This window comes from Lagopus leucura, unplaced genomic scaffold, assembly GCF_019238085.1.
Source record: "Lagopus leucura isolate 7727_CA_CO unplaced genomic scaffold, USGS_WTPT01 Super-Scaffold_100009, whole genome shotgun sequence".
Lineage (NCBI taxonomy): Eukaryota > Metazoa > Chordata > Aves > Galliformes > Phasianidae > Lagopus > Lagopus leucura.
In genome coordinates this window covers 11455352-11474101 of record NW_024962266.1, presented here as the reverse complement: position 1 = coordinate 11474101, position 18750 = coordinate 11455352, and the positions used below count along the sequence as shown (strand labels likewise).

General features: G+C 37.5%; 1 protein-coding gene across 7 annotated transcripts in view; it reads right to left on the bottom strand.

The window, feature by feature from the left end:
- Positions 1 to 123: 123 nt before the first annotated feature.
- The window catches only part of FRRS1 (ferric chelate reductase 1), a 22559-nt gene continuing 3932 nt past the window's right edge, over positions 124 to 18750 (bottom strand). Inside the window, exons 2-20 of one of the 7 annotated variants that reach the window (XM_042873892.1) lie at positions 16805 to 16914; positions 13578 to 13728; positions 12652 to 12719; positions 11561 to 11704; positions 10358 to 10553; positions 10000 to 10136; positions 9077 to 9171; positions 8327 to 8477; positions 7294 to 7473; positions 6245 to 6343; positions 4781 to 4928; positions 4113 to 4229; positions 3423 to 3538; positions 3060 to 3146; positions 2156 to 2253; positions 1946 to 2004; positions 1003 to 1146; positions 488 to 549; positions 124 to 385 (exon numbers count right to left, since the gene is read on the bottom strand). In XM_042873892.1, coding sequence (XP_042729826.1) covers positions 293 to 385; positions 488 to 549; positions 1003 to 1146; positions 1946 to 2004; positions 2156 to 2253; positions 3060 to 3146; positions 3423 to 3538; positions 4113 to 4229; positions 4781 to 4928; positions 6245 to 6343; positions 7294 to 7473; positions 8327 to 8477; positions 9077 to 9171; positions 10000 to 10136; positions 10358 to 10553 — 1782 coding nt within the window. In that variant the 5' untranslated portion in view covers positions 11561 to 11704; positions 12652 to 12719; positions 13578 to 13728; positions 16805 to 16914 and the 3' untranslated portion in view covers positions 124 to 292. Of the gene's footprint in view, positions 386 to 487; positions 550 to 1002; positions 1147 to 1945; positions 2005 to 2155; positions 2254 to 3059; positions 3147 to 3422; positions 3539 to 4112; positions 4230 to 4780; positions 4929 to 6244; positions 6344 to 7293; positions 7474 to 8326; positions 8478 to 9076; positions 9172 to 9999; positions 10137 to 10357; positions 11705 to 12651; positions 12749 to 13577; positions 13729 to 14691; positions 14779 to 16804; positions 16915 to 18750 lie in introns of those variants that run through there. The other 6 variants (XM_042873894.1, XM_042873890.1, XM_042873891.1 and 3 more) reach the window with 6 other exon arrangements.

Genomic DNA, 18750 nt, shown 5'->3' with positions numbered 1-18750 from the left:
CTCACTCTTCTTAGCCTGTAAACTCTAACCACGTAAATTATTATACTTAAAGAAAAAAAAAAAAAAAATCTTCATTCCTTACTCAGGCAAAGACTCCCATTAAAAATAACACCTGAAGGCAGCTTTTGCAGAATTCCAGCATTCTATTGATTTGAATTTTTCTCCCTTGTACACATGCTATTGCTCTTCAACCACATCTTCAAGGATGTGTTGACAGAAACACAATAGAAAGTATTCCTTGCATGTTTTTCAGCTGCATGGTACTTCACTGCAAAGTTCTCCATTTCTTATTTCATACTTGGTTGATTGCTGCCAGGAAGGCAATGAGGAATATTATGTTTCCACAGACATAAATAGTTAACACAATCTGTTTAAACAGGTTACCCTGCAAGAGAATAGAAGAAAACAAGTAAAACCACAGAAGTATTAGTATTTTTATTTGTTTTTAAAATCATCTCAGGGTAGGTATGTAAAAATGGTTACTTACTTCTGCTTCTGCAGATGTGAGTGACTGCAATATCTGTACTCTGTCATCCTCTATCAGTTCAACTGTTATGTGGAAGAAAAAAAAATACAGTTGTCTGCTCTTAAGAGGAAGGGATTTTTTTGTATTCATATAGCAGAAGTTTTGATGCTATGACTAAGTAAATCATTCCTGTACAGCAACAAATTTGAAAAGCGCTTGGAAGTCATTTGACATTTCACAAACTTTACAGCAGAAACAAATTGAGTTGACCTACAAAAAGTAGGTTACAGTCATTAAGATGACAAAACAAAGTTGCCTTTCAATAGAATGAATCAAGATAGTGAGATCTGAGCTGAACAAAACATTTATGAGTTAAAAGTTGAAAACTTTTACTGCTATATGAATTTGTGCACCATTATTTCCTAGTCATTCCCTTCAGCTTGTAAGTTAGAAACTAAAAAAAAAAAAACTCTTGAAATTCAGCTCACTCAGATCTTTTGCAAGCAAGGTGAAAATAAGCCCAGTTGGACTTGTACCTTTACGTATGAGACAGTAGCTGTGTATCTCCAGAAGAACATCAGTACCAACATGCCAAGCTACAAAACCAATCATTGTATAGGTGTCCCATGGGTCTGGTAGGTCAAGTGCAGGCAGATCCATTCCCAAGAACATAGTAACCACTAATCAGTAAAAATGAGATGAAGAGATGCTGAGTGCTGCGTCAGGGCAAATAAAACAAATTTCTTAACACACCTTTGTGAACAGATTTCCCACAAAATACCTATAGTTTCTGGGGGAGTGAGGTTAAAGGAGTCTGTGAAACTAAGAAGCTTTTACTGTATGGAATGGGTATGGAAACAGAAAGAAGAAGGCCAGAAGACCAGTTTTTATCCTGCACAGTGCTCTTCACAGCCATAAAAGCATGAGCATTTCTGACTATGAGGATGACCACAGTCACTGAAACTTTTGTGACCAAGTTGAACGTGGAACCTTTTCTCCACAAAGAGAATAAAAACCAGTTTGTAGTTCTGTAAGCTAAACAAGACTGCAACACTGATCTATGTTACTGTAAGAACAAATTTGTCCAAGTCACTTTGGTATTATGAGCCACTTGTTCTCCTTTAAAGGTGCAGAAGATAGCCATGAAAAAGAGAAAGAAAAATCTCTAGAATTCATATTACAAAGTGAAAGCTATGAGGTAAGACAACACATTTTGCACCTCCACCTTAAACTGGGCTGAGTGTAGGAAAAACACAGACCATATAATATTGTTAAATCCTTTGGATTTTTTGTTGTTAGTTTTTTCCTCAGTTTCAAAATTAGAATAACTTACCTCACACCAGAAAACATCACGTGAGCTAAAAACTCAACATCTGGATGTCCAGATAGATGCTCTAGATGAATAATAGCCTAGATAATTAACAGCATGAGTTTCTTCGTATCACATAAAAGACAGTTACAACTATCACTCCTACTCACCAGCTAGTATTCTAGCAGTTGTACCAGTACTCCAGTGAAACCAGTTAAACAATTGCCTCCTATGCAATAAAAAAAAAAAAAAAAAAAAAAAGCATTTTATTATGTTTAGGAAAAAAATAATTGAAAACAGATACTGAAAAGATTTATCTAAAGCAGGTAACAAAACATTTTATTTCTGTGATTAAGATTTAATAAGTTAGCTGTGAGTACCTTGGTGCATGAGGAGATGGTCTGAAACCTGCCATAAGAGGTTGAAAGATTGTCAGAGCCATCACAGTACAGCCAAGATACGGATGAAAACCTGCTTGCTAAACATAAAACATTTTTTGTTTAATATCTTATCCATATAGAGATATAGGAAAAAATATCAGAAATATGTTAATTTTACATAAGCTAGCAAAAGTAAGTCATAGTGGTAGAACAGCAGTGTGCTTAAACTGATAATGGTGACAGAACACAGCTGAATGGAGGTGATTCTCCAAAGGAGAAGGAGGCATGAGTAAGTCTGCTCAGGGTTTGCCTCATTTTTCTGTTGTACAAATAAATTCTTCCACCTAAACAGAAGAGTGGTATTACTGTAGCAGCAATGCTGTAAACTCTTCATCCTCAACCACATATCATTAGGAAAGGCCTATTTCTTAACTCTTCCCAATACTGGTTTCCCCCTTTCATTCCATTTGTTCTAGTTTCACTAGATAAGAATTTATTCGTTTTCCCTAGCTATCAACTCATGCCTGTGACTTTTGTATCCCACCTTTAATAGAGATTCTCTCTAGAGATTCTCTCGGAGAACTTCCCTGTTTCTGGAATCACCTTGCATCAGGTAACATACAGGTGACAGCAACAGATCCCTGCCTGAACCCCAGTGTAACCAAGGATTTCATTTAGGAGAAAGAGGAAGGAAGGAAAATCCGATGGAATTTTATCTACTTATTGCTGAAGGCGGGAACATCCCCCATCTATTTTGCTAGAATCTGAAGTCAGCCTTCTTAACAGATTTACAGGAAATTTCTTTGACAATAGTTACAACATATCAATCAGCAATGGACCTACTTCTCATTCATTTGGTTCTACTTTTATATTAGTAAGAGTTAAAAATAAAAACTACACTTACTTTGCTCCAACCACCTCTGTATATAAAAGGCAATACAAAAGAAATGCTGGTAAGCATAACGGTGGTCAACATAAGTGTACGATGCACCTGGAAAAATGAAGTTCACATTTAGAAACTCCATAACTTTTCTAGTAAATATTAAAATACATCTAATGATCTGTAGGTAAGAATGTTCTTAGCTGCCTCTTTGGACTTTGCTTTTACTAGTGAAGTAGGTAAATTTCTGATTTGCAGTTATTCTGCAAGTTTAAATAAAGAAAACAACATCAAATTTGAACTCTTATTTCTAAGATATAGTAAGTTTTAATTTTGCCAACTAGAGGCAGAACATACAGCTAGAGATATGGGAGAGATTTTGCACACCTGAAACCATAACTCTTTTCCAAATAAGAATGAATGAGTCCAGACAGGCTTGAAGAATCGTGCAACAACTACACCAATACTAACTGTACTTATCCAAGCAACAAACATCAGTGCACCTGAAAAACAGGAAAAAAAAGAAACAGTTAATTATGACTACTTCAACTGCATGTTAATACTGCTTCACTCTGTGTTTTAATGGCTTATTTTGTATGTATACAGTCAGAATACGCCATTGATAAGTTTTTAATCACCTAGTGCTGTCTAAAATTCTGTAGCATTTTATCTTGCTAACAGGTAGGATCATCCATATAAAGATGTTTACAACACTCTTGGCATGATGGAGCAGCTCATACAAGCTTATACAAAGAATGATAATTGACCTTTATTACAAGCTTTCAACAGAATGAGTGACAGTTCTCTCATAAGCCTGGTTTACATTTCAGTACTGAGAAAATAATTCTCTCATTGGCTCTGGACTATCAATTGAGAAAATTCTCTTGAAATGTTCTTGAAATAGAAAACAATAACTTTACTCTGACTTCACAGACTCAGATCTTGCTATCCAACAGTATGTATAATGCCAATGACAGAAAGACAAGAGGAAATACCTACTATACAATAGTGAGTAAAACAGCTCTCTAGTCTCAGCCAATCTTGGACTGGAAGTCAAAGCTAAAAAGTGCAGCTTACCATGAGCCTTGATAAGTCTCGGGGAGCGGGAACCTCCAATATCCTGAGGAATGCCTGTGACATTGTACATTCCATCGGTGATCAGAGGCTGATGGCGATGCTTATATATTGGACCACCTAACCAGTGATAAAATTGTTTAGTTAAGGCATATGAGAGTTACAGCACTTGCAAAATAAATCTAATCCTTATTTATGAATTTAAACGTGACCATGGAGGCTAGTTACACAAAACATCTAACATGAAATAAGGTAGGAACGCAGCTTGTGAATCAAAATTTGAAGATGTCTTCTAATCTACCTTGTATGTACTTAACATACAAGAACCAATCATTCCTCCATAGAAAACAGATCTCTACACACACAAGATGTGAAGAATAATTCCTGCTGATGCTATTCTCCATTTTAAAATGGATGCACCCAGCCTTCAAGAAGATAAAAGTTGCTAGGATCAAGTGGGTATGCAACACAAGTATACAAGTAAGCTGACTTTATTTTCCAAGAGCAAATCTGAGAGACAATAAAGATGACTGGACAAAGTGACTCACACAAGCTTGGAAATCAACTCCTTAGTTTGGATACTAATTTTTACAGATAATGTATCTTATACTGGGGCAACTCATTTAGAGCTAATAAAAAAAAAAATAAAAGCAACCACACATCAGATTTACCTTCACTAGCTTCCCCATCTGCCAGAAAGATGTAGTAACTGGCATTCATGTTAAACCTCCCCTTATATGTAGGGAGACTAATATTCCTTCTAAAAGAACATTGAAGAACACCATCCACAAGCCTCCATGACACATCTTCAAGAGCATTCTGTGAAACAGAAAACATTTTTTCCAGACAAACAATTCTTTTGTTGCTTTGAAGACCACTGCTTGAGCTTGTTTCAAGTTGGCAACACAAACAGTATTCCTGTGATATCTCAAGTAATGAGATAAAGCATTTCTTACACTAACAAAAGCAAGAGGTAATTCTTTCACCTCTGCAGTTCTAGATGATCGTAATACAGTAACAGAGCATTGGATATAAAACAGTTCAGTTGGAAGGTAAAAATCAAGTTCGACTGCCTAACTACTTCAGGATGACTGAAGGTTAAAGCACATCAAGAGCATTATCTAAATGCTTCTTGAACACTGATATACACCAGGTATCAATTACCTTAACAGTTATTCTCTTCAAGTGTTTGACAACCCCCACAGTAAGTTAACTTTTCCTAATATCTAGTTTAACTCTAGTGTCAGACCATCACAATTTGGGTCAACTGCTTTCAAGATAAGATATACATTAATAGCAAATAAATGACCAGCCTTTTCTGTAGAACCATGAACACAGACAAAGTAAAAGCCCAGTACAACCATAAGAAAGCGTTAAGAGTAAGAATCAGCAGTCACAGAACCAAAGACTGGCTTGAGTTGTAGGGGACCTTAAAATCATCTAGTTCCAAACCCCCTGTCATGGGCAGAGTTGCCACTCACTGGATCAGACTGCCTGGGTCCCATCCAACCTGGCCTTGAACACCCCAGGAGTAGAGCATCTACAGCTTCTCTGGGCAACCTGCTCCAGCACCTCACCACTCTAACAAGGTTGTGTACTGCAGAGGTCCTAACTCACTTTTCTGCTTTAAACCCCCTGGTTAAGCAAATATTTCTAGCTAAAATGTCAAGACTTCATTCTGCTTCACCTTTTGCTGTGCTAATACATCCAAACAAATTTTGAGAGTAACTAGTTTAAAGTTAGCCTTGCAAGTATCACTTGCACAAAGAAATGATGAGGCAATGATCTGGGGAACGAAAAATCTTTTGTATAATAACTTAGAAGGTACGTCAGTAAGTCAGTGTAGCAACCTAAGGTTTGTATTTATTACCACAAGTTTTTACAACTCATAAATATGCTCTCCTTAGTAGAACATAGTGTACTGAGTTCTCTCGTCATATTACTTATTTTTAAAATAAATTTAGGCTTCCAAAGGTAAAGTTTCCTAGGAAGAAAAAGCCTAACCATTCTCACTTTAAAGAATTCTACATTTAACTTACTATTTACAACTGCTTTTCAAAATAAAAGCACAAAGCAGTCATAGACTACTCAATTCAAACCCATTTTTGTTGGAAAGTTTAGATGCTTCTGCATACCTTTGAATCCAGAACAGGAGGACTTCGTCCCTTCAGGTAAGCAGTGCTTACACTAACATGGTGATCCTCATTAATACACAGATATGCATCATCATCACCCTAGAAAGTTTAAAAGGAAAAAGTATTTATAGATTAGTAAAAACTCCTACTGGCAACCTCCTAAAGCACATTGATTTAATACATACAACAAATTGGTAGTGTTGATCAGAGGTATAGTAGAAGATTCGAGACAAAATTTTCTAGCTTTTAAGCTATTTCCCATCTTCCAAACATCTCAGTGCTACAGGGGACCCACATTAAGCCGAACAGATGTCACAGGCACATCATGACTTACCCTACCCATCTACCCCTAAGTGACAACATTATTAGAAGTTCTTCCATATATTTATAATTCTACTAAACTTACCAAAAAGGATAGGAGTCAGATATTGATGGTATTTTAAAAATCTCTTTAGTTAGAAGTGGTTTCTCATAGCCATATAGATATAAAGTATTTAAGAACAAAGTTCTCTTTTACTAGGAACATGAAAATAAGAAGTATCTCCTTTGTACAACTGTTACTTTATGGATTTCATATTTGTCAGCAGCATTTTCCCTTCACTTCAACTGCAATTAAAAGTCCCTGAACACATTTTAAAGATTGAATTGAGTCCCTCGCGTTAACGATGCTGAAATTCAAGTGGTTTTCAGAAAACTTAACAACATAGCTTTGAACAAATAGCGATTTGGTTTTTCTCTTCTAGGTAGCAAAGCAAGATTGATCTTACCAAGAATTCCAAACAGGTGCTGTACTATTACTAAGTTTGGATTCTGTGAACACAGATATCCATAAGGGGGATTTACTGCAGAAAGTCAGCTTCAAGCTAAGACTCCATACCACATATAAAAAGTCATTACCTCTTCTTCGGCACTATAAGAAAGAAATGTCTTTGTTTTCAATTTAGAAATATTTCAGTTTTCCATATGCATGTTTTGCTAAGGTACCACTGAAACTCTACGAGGATTACAGGATTACAAAAGAAGCTAGAGAAGTAGAATAGGATACTCACCATCCATTGGTCATAGGACAGTGCAAATGCTAAATATCCTTCACTGGGACCACTCATTTCAATAAGTACTGATCTCCTCTCTTGACGGAAGGATAGGAAAAAGCAGGAAGCACTCTCAGGATCACAGTTTGAAGGGTTCCTAAGGCAGAACTTTGTATTTCCACAATCTGATGCATTAAACTAGAATATTAATCAAACAAATATGACATAAGCAATGAGGGTTTTTCACTCTCCTTCCTCCCTTTTCAACCTACTCTAGAAGAAGGCACTTATTTCCACTTCCTTGTATGCTATCTATGCCCATATACCAATTTCTTAATTCACTCCTACAGTTACCAGAGGGTAGAATTTATTGCCATTTTACACAGTAAGATGTACTTTTAGTTAAACTGAATTCCCACTTCAAAGACTTCATTCAGTAACTTTAAATTTTGGGGGAAAACGTCCTAGTTTAATCTTGAGAAGTCAAAATCAGCTGTAGAGTAGGAAAGAAAGGAAGACCAGCTTTGTTTCCTTTTTAAAAGTAGAAATCCCACTGATAAGCAATGAGACAATACATGCATTAAAAATCAGTGTTGCTCTGAATCAACTACTGATGCTTTCTCATTCCACAAGTGTTTCTTCCTCACACAAGAAACAGAAGTCAATACTATTGATTAAATCAAAACTTTCTGAACCTGCAGTTACTAAATAGGAGGTTTGGAATCAAGATCAGAAGTCCATTCTCACCTCTTTTCTCAGATATACAATTTATTTTTCTTTTTTTAAATCTGGCCTTTAAAAAGCTGAGAGAACATTTATAACTTAGCCTATGTGTGATGTGAAACATTTAACCCACACAGATTCAATGTAATTAACCTAATGCAAAAAGTGGACATCTAAAGCTCTTAGTATCCAGTACACAAGTTACTCATTTTTATCTTCCCCCTTCTGCCAATCTAGGGGCAGAATATCTGAGACCATATCAATGGGTCTTAAACTCCATTCATCACAAGCATAAGAAATTGCACTTCCTGGGTTTATAATTACTTACAGGCTTTGTTAAGTAGGAAGCTGAATGTGAAGTTGATACAGCCTCTGATGTTGTGTACAAGGGTGTTGTTGAGAATGGTGCATTAGGCTGAGAAACAACAGGACCAGGAATCTTCACCCAAAAAGTCTTGTATTTCTTCACAACTGTGGCTCTTAAGAAACCCCCCCCCACACACACACTTGATCAGTACTATATGCATCAACAGCTGAATGTTATTAAAAAAAAAAGTCTGCTGTTCCTGTAGCATATTTCTGGCCTCTATCATTTCTTGTGTTTTAAGTAGGAAAATACCTAAAATACCAATGGAAAAATAATGTCAAAGCACCCTACTGCATGTTCCTTATATTCATGCTTCCTGCACAAACAGCAGTCTTAGAAGACAGATATTTATAACTTCACTTATATCCCTTAGTTCCAGAAAAAAACTGACAGTATAACGGAAGAGAATTATGTTACGTACAGAGAAAAAGATTCACACTGTGTATTACAGCACCATATATGCACAATAATTCATCAGTTAACTAGAAATACCAAATTGCAGAACTCCATTCTACTCTCATCTCAAAAATAAAATGAGCATCTCACAGATTTCCCTAAAGAACAAACACCTGCATTAATGTAGACTCTACAGTGTATGTGTTGACATTTCAGGTCATTAGTCCAGGGACCCTTCCCGGTTGCTGGCCAATAATTGCTACACATTCATCTTCTGCATTTTAATATGCCAGAACTAACATTAGGACTACTTACAGAAATCGCACACGTTTTGGTGCATCTCCAGGAGCAATCCAATAAACTTTTACAACTTTCTTTTTTGCTTTATTTGTGTGACTAACAGCTGAATTCTGAAAACAAACATATTAAAAGTTACACAGAATACACACTAAAGAGCTTTAACTTAAACCCTGAATAAATATTGCACCATTACCCTGCAAATACAGTCACAGCAAAAACTTCTTAAGTTAATCATGATCAACAATGCCATTGGCCTTAAAGTACTAATGAATAATTGGATTCCATACGTATCAAGTGGAAGACAAGGAGAAAGAAAAATGCATCCAGGCAAATTTGAGAACTTTGTTCAGTCCAGCTCAAGTAAGTTCATAAATTTTGAGCTGGTTGCTGAAACAATGATCAGAGTCAATCCTTTGCGTGAGGCTAAACCAATTCATCTAAAATACTCGAGACTGTGATCTAACCTGTTAAGAAGAAAGCTCCACTAACATTATCCTTTGTATTAGTTCTGTCAGTTAATGGCCTGTTCTAGCCTTTGTTTTCCACAATAATTGTCCTAAACTTTCCTCGCTGTAAGACATTCATTTTGTCCTCAATAATTCTCCTCCTCAAAGCAAGTAGAGCACATGCTTATCTTTTTAAGAACAAGCACAATGATATGAATGCAGAACATTACACTCATTGTACTCAAGTTGTGCTATGCCTGCTACACCTTACTACAGTAGTATTACATGACCTAGAGAATTTAAATAGCTCATAAAAATAATCAGACAAAATTGCAGTGAACCATGCCTCTATAATAAAAGTTATAGTAATTTCCTGAGAGATTTACTGAGCTCAAAAATAAGAGTAGGAAGATTTGTTCTGCGCTATTACATATGTGAACTACTACAAACACTACAGTGCCCAACATCCCATTTTAAGATAGTAGACTGTACCGTGGTATGGCCACATGTCAGAAGCTGAGAATGTCTCCGGTCAGCTAATACAAAAGAACCAACTGCAGGGCTGTCCAAGTCTTCTGCATCCCGAGCTTGTATGAAAAATCCTTCAAAATCTGGACCAGACAGCTGAACTGAAGAATAAAAACAAAAGGAAGTTGCAATATCCTGCAGAGAAAAAATGAAGCGCTTCCACAACGACCAGCTCATTTCACAAGCACTGAGTGGCTGCTGAAGGAGGCAACTGAACAAGACTCAATTTCTTACACAGTTCTGGCGTAGTTACCCATGCAAAGACATACTAAAGTACAAAGAAACAATTAATTAAGCTTTTAAATTATAATTGGGATCATACCTTCTACACTGTCCCCAGGTTTAAATTCAGTCCTATTAACTGTGATGACATGCTCAGGCGACAGTTTTGGAGAGATACCATGACAGGGCACCATGCTAGTGCAGGCTTCTCTTACTTTTCCATTTGGATATCCATCCACAGATGCATGGAAGCAAACAAACATCAAAACAACAAAAGCAAGGCCAGGCAGCTCCATCTGAATGAGCAATTAAATACAATAAACATTTGGATTGCAGGTTGCAAGTCATCTTATAAGAGTCAGTTCAATACTAACTTTTAGAAACCTGTTTGCAAACAAAAGTATATAAGAGAAAACACTAATCCCTTATTGTAATTCTAATAACTACCAGAGCATTGCAAGAACATTCTTGGATATTGAGTTTTAGGCCATTTTTATGTTCAAGAGTATTAATAATGAATAGATGGGCCATTCTTCTTAGCAAATTTAAAGATCACTAAAAAAAATTCTTTTACTTACAGCTATGCCATTCTCTAAAAAAACAAAACAAAACAAAATCCTTTAAACAAATATATAGTATAGAGAAATCTTAAAATGTTTTCATTTATGTATAAAGGTCCACAGTATTGAGGAAATACCAAGCTAACATCACTCCCACTCATTTATTAATCATAGCTCCAAGCTATGTATCACCACAGACTGCTATTTCTTTCCACAACTCGTGTCTATTTCTCCACATATGACAAAGAACTCTCAAGTGACAAGTTCTTCTTTCTTCAGAAGACTAAAGTTACCAGATGTCTGAAAGATTTTATACAAGAAGAAGGGCATGAATTTGATATGAGGAGATAGACAAATAAATACATTTTTATCAGAAAAGCAAAATACTATCTTAGAAATTCTTTTGGATGCTGGAAATCCAAGCAATATGATTTCTTTAAGGAACTAGAAACATGAAAAACCATGTGAGGTCATGTTATTGAATAGCCTATTACAGTTAAAAGAACCCTTTAATCTCAGAATTTATTATGTGATGATTTGCTCTGACACAATACTGTTTTCAGGAAAGCAGTGGTATCTTTCATTGCTCAGCAGCATGAAGGCCTTACAGTTGCACCCAGTATTTGTAGAAAGATTAGGTCAACCAGAATTTTTATGTTCAATGGGCTAGGAGAACTAAGACACCATCCTTTCTATCTTTAGACCAAAAAAAAGTTGTTCTGCTGGAGCTGTTAACCATGTACCAGGCAAACGAGTCTGCTTTATGGAAGAGTCATGTCCATTTTGCACTAAGTGATAAGAAACATCAGGTAAAGAAGTTCCCTGACAGCACATATGGTTGTGAAGATAAGAAGGGCACAGAGCTGTTTCAAGCTGAGCTCTGATATCTAAAGTAAAAAAAGAAAAAAAAAAGAAAAAAAAAGATGTCATTAGTGAAATAAATATATTTATATTTATATATATATTTATTATAGACATATATATAAAATAAATAATGAAATAAATTGCATTGATGGAGATTTGTATGTTAAGGAAGTCTTTGGGAGACTAAAAACTAAGCTTCAGAAGAATTGCAGTATTAAATTCACTTATACATCTAAAAGAAATCTTCAAAAAAGGCTGCTGCCAGAAGAGATAAAGCTGAATATCAACGAGACAAGAAAAAAGAGCAGGTTCACATTCTAGTTGAAATAGCAGAGGATGTGGTAAGGATTTGAAACAAGTAATATTCTTTGGCAGATTCCCTCAACTCAAAAGCTTGCAGATGAACAAACAATGCCCAACACCACAATGGGAAAAGAAGTGCTGTACTGAGAAGCAATTTTTAAATTATTTTTTTATTATTATTTTTGAAAGAGGATTAACTGTAGTAATCTTCTCTATGTACTGCCAGGGAATTGAGAGTTTGTTCTTTTTTTTTTTTTTATAGAATAGCACCTTCCAGATTAAAATTTATTCTTTAACTTGTTACTCAGTTGCTTTGAAAAGTCCCTTTTCCCTTTTAACCTGTAAATATACTCCAGCACTCCACATTCTCCACCTACAGAGTAAAACCTGCTGAATGAAGACAGGAAACACTATCATAACATCAGTCACTCTGTAGCTAATTAATCGGTTTGTATCTTTATGAAAAGTCTCAAAAAACATCCATGCAGATTCAGCTAGCAACTGGATTGCAAAGGATTATCCAACAGGCTTTGTATAAAACACAGGAAGGAGTTCAATGGTCTATTAGATGGATACATTAAACCCATCCAGTTTTAAAGACAAAAAGCAGCTGTATTTTCCCTCAGCCACCAAGAAGTAAAGGATGAAAGAAGTCACAGCTACTCACCTTCAGCTGGCTGATTTGGCAGCCTGATTTAGATTTACCATGTGGCTTCAGAACTGACCACAAAACAACTGAAGAATTAAAAGTTAGAGAGATGTTTCTTGGGGCAGCTATCTATAAACACACAGCACTTGCATGGCAGTGTTTCTGTGTTATCAGCGTATCTCGGAAGAAAACACAGGGAACCAGGGTCCATGCTAAATTTGCACACTTTAAACTTACTTATTCCTGTATTGAAAAAGACTCCTAGTCTCTGCAGGCACAGAAAACTTAGAAAGCCCTGGCAACTCAAAGAGCACATGAGCACAATGCCCACAAAAACATAGGATCTCTTTGCAGAAATTGTCTTTCAATTATTTAACAGAACTTCATTAGCTGCATAGTATGAAACCTAAGGTTAGTTTTAGAGAGGGAGAAGAGAGGCGAGACAAAGACATTGCCAACCAGAAGGAATAAAAGCCATCATGGCCAAAATTTATCTCCTGAGCACCATAAGAGAAAGGGGCAAGCAGGAAAGGAAAAAGCTGTCTAAAGCAGAATAAGCTGTAAGAACCAAAGATGTTTGCCCACATGATACTTTGCCACATTTCCTTTGAAATACATTCTTAAAAAAACAGAAACAGGGAACCATACTGTTCAAGAATCATTTTTCCCTCTGAGAAAAGGAGCTCGGGTTTATTTCTCCTGCTCACTTAAATGCTGTGGTATCAGAACAGCTGCACAAGCAAGGGTAGAAAACAGACAGTATTCACATTCACAATAATTCCTTCTCAAAATGGAAAAAGGAACACACACGTAGACTCACATGACAACAAAACAAACATGCCTCATCCTCATGCTCTTCCTACACTGAAGACATTCAAGGAGAAATTTAAGACTTCTAATTTCTTTCTAAACAAACTTTTATAAATTTAAATACAAGTACTTACATTACAGCCAATCTTTCTGCTACAGTGATGAAGTCTAAATAAAATCGCCTTTAAGTTTCTACTTGTAGTAAGTGAACATATAACGCATTTAACTTCTACTTGACTTGCATCTCAGTGTTAATCTTTATCATTATCGGGATCAGAGGAAGTTCTGCAACAAGAAACAGAACCCAAATGCTACAGAGGAAACATTTATGAGTGATAAGGCACATATCTTATGGTTGTCCCCCCAGCTAAGCCCACAACCTCCTAGACTTCAGCTGAATTGCATGAAGTTTTAACGAAGCACTACCCCCACAGCTTCTTTGGTTTGAACTTCCACAAAGCAATTTCATATTAAGTCATTACTGCAATTATCTTCTGGTGCAATTACAGGGATAACAAAAATAAATAAATAGCCACAAACTTTTCATACCTTACTCCTCAAACAACAAATAACAAACAGAAAGCATGATTTTATAGCTTATTAGATTATATTGAAAAGATACTTTCTTTTAGAAGAGGGGTAGGCATTCTCGAAAAGGGAACGTGATAAGGTTTTGCCTGCTTTTTCTCTTTCTTTCCCAATATCTTCTACCAAGAATGGACAAGAGCGAAAGATTTCAACCTAATTATTTTATTAATCTTCTGTTGAACATCTGCTCTGTGAATAAGCCATTAAGACCTCAACCTTACAAACTTGTACCTATGCAAAAAGCCCTCTTAACTAAGCTGCAGGCTGATGTAGGACTGGCCCTGTTTCAGTTACCCTAACAATTTCAAGCACAGCATCAACTGTAACAGCCTTCATTTAGCTACATCCACTGCACATTAACAACAAAACAAAGTAAATAGCAATGGCTACAGAAGACTAAGAAGCAAGCTAGACACCAGAAGAACTCGAGCGCTGTGCTTTCAGGTGCATTAAGCCCGAGCCTACTTTTACAGCTCTTATTTAATGCTTAAACCTCATTACTGAAAACACGCCCAGAAGCTCTTTACAGAGATTCAGAAACGCCTGCGTGTAACGCAGCAGTTCAGAGGCGTTTCAAAAAGTTCGCCAGATTTTAATCTGCTTCATAATTGCTCTAGCCGTTCTAGTAAGTGCAGATAGCTTTCGGAAGGTTCGCTGTACCTATGCTTCGAGCACGTCCGGCCGGCCGGCAGCGCAGCAGCTCCCACAGCCCGCTCCCTCCAGCGCGTCCCCGCACGGCGGGCTGCCGCGACCGCCCCTCACCTGCCGGCTCCGCCCACCGCCGCGGGCGCCCCTCTGGCGGCGGGCAGGGGCGGGAGCGGCCTGAGGGGAGGCGCCGCCTGCAGCTCGGGCGTCAGCGGCGCAGCACTCGTCGCTGCCCCGGCGCGGGTCTGTAGGATGCGGCTTCCCGGCTACGGGATTTCTCTCCTGCCTCCGAGAACAGGGGGTGGTGAGGGGTGCACTGACTGCAGCTAGTCTCGCCCCACAGGTTTTAGCCAGACCTTATCCTTGTAAAAGCACTGCCGTGCCGAGCTTATTTGCAGTGCTGTTTGCATGCTCGTACAGACGTGCTTGCACAGTCGAGATTTACTAATCAGGGAAGCAACTATGTATTGTTTGTAAGTGGATCTTTGTTGGCAAAGCTGACAGATACACAGCCTGCTCTGAAATTTATCTCTCTTCATATTACCCAGTTTTCAATTGTTCACACACAACAGCAGAACAAGTAGTAGTCATTTCCTAGAAACACAGCATTACTGCACACAGCCCGCCCTACAAGCACGAGTAGAGCCGCCACAACTCCTACTGGCTGAGCTTACAGCACGACCTCTGTTGGCAGAACTGATCCTCCGGTTTTACCTGGCACACAAAATGATGGTTTGTTTGTTGAGAGCAACCATTTGAAACAGAGGCACCTATTAAGCATTTTCCAGAAGATTCTCACTGAGAAGTCAGACACTTCAACAAACACACCTCTAGACACATCTTCTTTCTGGCTTTTTGCAGAAAGGAGAAGTTTGCCCTTACCTGCTTTCTGTAGAACAGGAATTTCACCTTCCCACAGAAAGAAGCATTGTGTTTGTGTTAATGAATACTTGATAGGAGACTCAGGTGATTCAGACAACTATTAGGAAGTCTGAGCACTCCCAGTGGTGTCAAACTCCATCGATTTAGTCATTTTTTCTTTATAAGTTTCATCACCTGAATACAGCAGAATTCCAAAATCCGAGTTCACAGCTTACACAATCTAAGTATGAATTAATATCCAAATAATGTTGAAGATTTTATTTTAAGGTCTTGACCCACTGACAGAATGAGGTCTATGCCTCTGAAACAGTTAGAAATATAAAAGTATACAGAAGTAATACTGCATGTTAATTTGTTCTTAAGCATCAGTATTCAAGTAGTATCAAGGAAGCAAATTCAAACGTGGACTATAAAAGGCCACAAACGTATCATTGTAAAATGTACTGCAGTTATAGCTGTATTAATGTATTTTAACAATACTGTATTTATTGCTAAGCAGAGATTTCTACCTTAACCACATTGTCAGTTAGAGACATAGAGGGCTGGAGGTCAGCTTTTATTTCTACTACAAATTTGAAGAGAAATAAAGTTGTGTAACCTGCTACTGAACTACATTAGAGGAAGATTATGTCAAATGGCAAACATATTCCTTTGTTACAGAAAATAACATAACATCAAATATCAAAAGGAGCTGATGTGTTTTTTTTTTGTTGTTTTTTTGTTTTTTTTTTTGCATAGATTCTGACAAGGCTACAAGAAAGTAAGAACAAGCATATAATTGCAAAAGTAATTAAGCAAAGATAACTGCACAGTAAGAACATAAAGGCAAATCTCTGTTACTTAAGAACTAAGGAAGCACGCAAAACATATAATTTTGAAAATTAAGTATTATAGATTCCACTGCATCTACTGATACCTGTGGTGTTTTTTAATTGTAAAGTAACATGGAAAACAATAAGCCATTACAGCTAGCTTTGAACAGCCCCCATGCTATTATGTAGTTCCCTATAATCAATTTTCCTCTTCGCTATTAATCTAACCGTGCAGTAAAACCGTGGCATTCTAGAAGGCCATCCCACACTCAGGTTCTATACACATCTGCACTAAGCAAACAGTTTCTTTGTGTTACTGGTGAAATTATCACTACAGGACATGCCTGAATTTAAATCAAGTGATTTTCAAGCTTTTCAGCTTTATTGCCTTAGCTAAGTCCATATTAAGAAAATAATTAAAAAAAAAAAATTACCTTAGGATGAGGTCTTTTTCCTACAATGCAATTTTCACATGTTTTGGGTTTTTTTTCCACCCCTCCACAAAGAAAAGGGAAACTTGAGTCATGGAAATTATTCTAACTATCTAAAAGACAACAAATGAAGTAAAAGTCACAAAGGAAGACGAAATCTTTTTCTCCATGTTTAATTCCTTTTATTAAACTTCAGCAAATTTTGAAACTCAGCAGTTTTATCAGCTGACTTACCCTTTAACCAACAAAATGATAAACGCATTCTTTGACCTCTAGAAAAACTCCTTCCACATATGTTCTCCTTTGGGCTCAATTTTTATCTACTAATGACATCTTCCCTTTATCAATTATTTTTAAATTTTTTGCATCACATACAAGAAAAAAAAAACAGCTCTAGGAAACACATTTATACATAATGTATACAATATATATAAAAGTACTTACCATCTAGAGGTAAAAGAGAAACTGTATTTATGGGTTACAATCAAATACACTAATTAGCCACCTGGTGGCAGCAGCCACAAAGGAAAATAACAACTCCCACACCACAAAAAATTACTTCAATTTTCTGTCCCTGCTGTGATTCATCAACAGCTTAAATACCCAGTAGCAGAAATGCTAAGTCACAACTTGAAGTACTGATTGAGCACTTGGTAGAAGGCAGGGCCAACCCAGGGGAGCTCAGGTGTATGCAATGCTGCTGAGTGATTGGGAGGCGTGAAGACAGGATCCACCCTTCCCAGACCTCATTTAAGGGTCAGTAGGGGCATAGTAAGAGTGTTTTGCTGGGGGTTCTTCTGTTCCAGAGGTCTTTTGAAGGTAAGCATTTTTTTTTTTTTTTTTTTTTTTTTTTTTTCTCCTCCTCCTTCCTGCACTTTGGCCATAACAACCCTATGTAGCATTACAGGCTTGGCGATGGGTGGTTGGATGACTGTGAAGAGGAAAGGGACCTGGGGGTGTTGGTTGATGCTCGGCTGAGCATGAGCTGACAGTGTGCCTAGGTGGCCAAGAGGGCCAATGGCATCCTGGCCTGCATTAGAAATAGTGTGGCCAGCAGGAACAGGGAGGTGATCATCCCCCTCTACTCAGTACTGGTGAGACTGCACCTTGAGTACTGTGTTCAGTTTTGGGCCCCTCACTACAAGAAAGACATTGAAGCCCTGGAATGTGCCCAGAGAAGGGCAACAAAACTGGTGAGGGGTCTGGAGCACAAGTCTTATGAGGAGCAGCTGAGGGAGCTGGGATTGTTCAGTCTGGAGAAGAGGAGGCTCAGGGGAGACCTCATTGCACTCTACAACTTCCTGAAGGGAGGTTGTGGTGCAAAAGGGTCTGGCCTCTTCTCCCAGCAAATAGTAGGACCTGAGGAAACGGCCAGAAGTTATACCAGAGGATGTTTAGATTGGATATTAGGAGAAACTTTTTCTCTCAAAGGGTGGTCAGGCACTGGAATGGCTGCCCAGGGAGGTGGTGGAGTTGCTGTCCCTGGCAGTGTTCAAGAGGTGCCTGGATAAGGAGCTACGAGATCTGGTTTAGTGCTTGTGGTACTAATAGGAATGGGAGGGTGGTTGGACTAGATGATCTTGCAGGTCGTTTCCAACCTTGTGATTCTGTGATATTTTTCCTTTGTTTGTGTGCCTGTGGCTGCTGCACTTGAGTTTATTCTCCCTTACTGTAGCCTAGGGTTTAACTATCCTACTATTATTGCTGTGCTTTCTATTGTATTGTTATGTATTGTATGGAATATCTTTGTATCATGATGAGCTTCTGCTTTGGCATAAAAGTAATTTAAGCTACTTGTTTGCTTATCTGAAATAATAGAATTGATTTTGGTTGCTAACAGCAATTTGAGCTGTGCCTGTCCAGGAATTATGATACAGTAACAACTTGCTGCTTTTCCTAGACTTATTCTATTTATTCTATTTATTCTATTTATTCTATTTATTCTATTT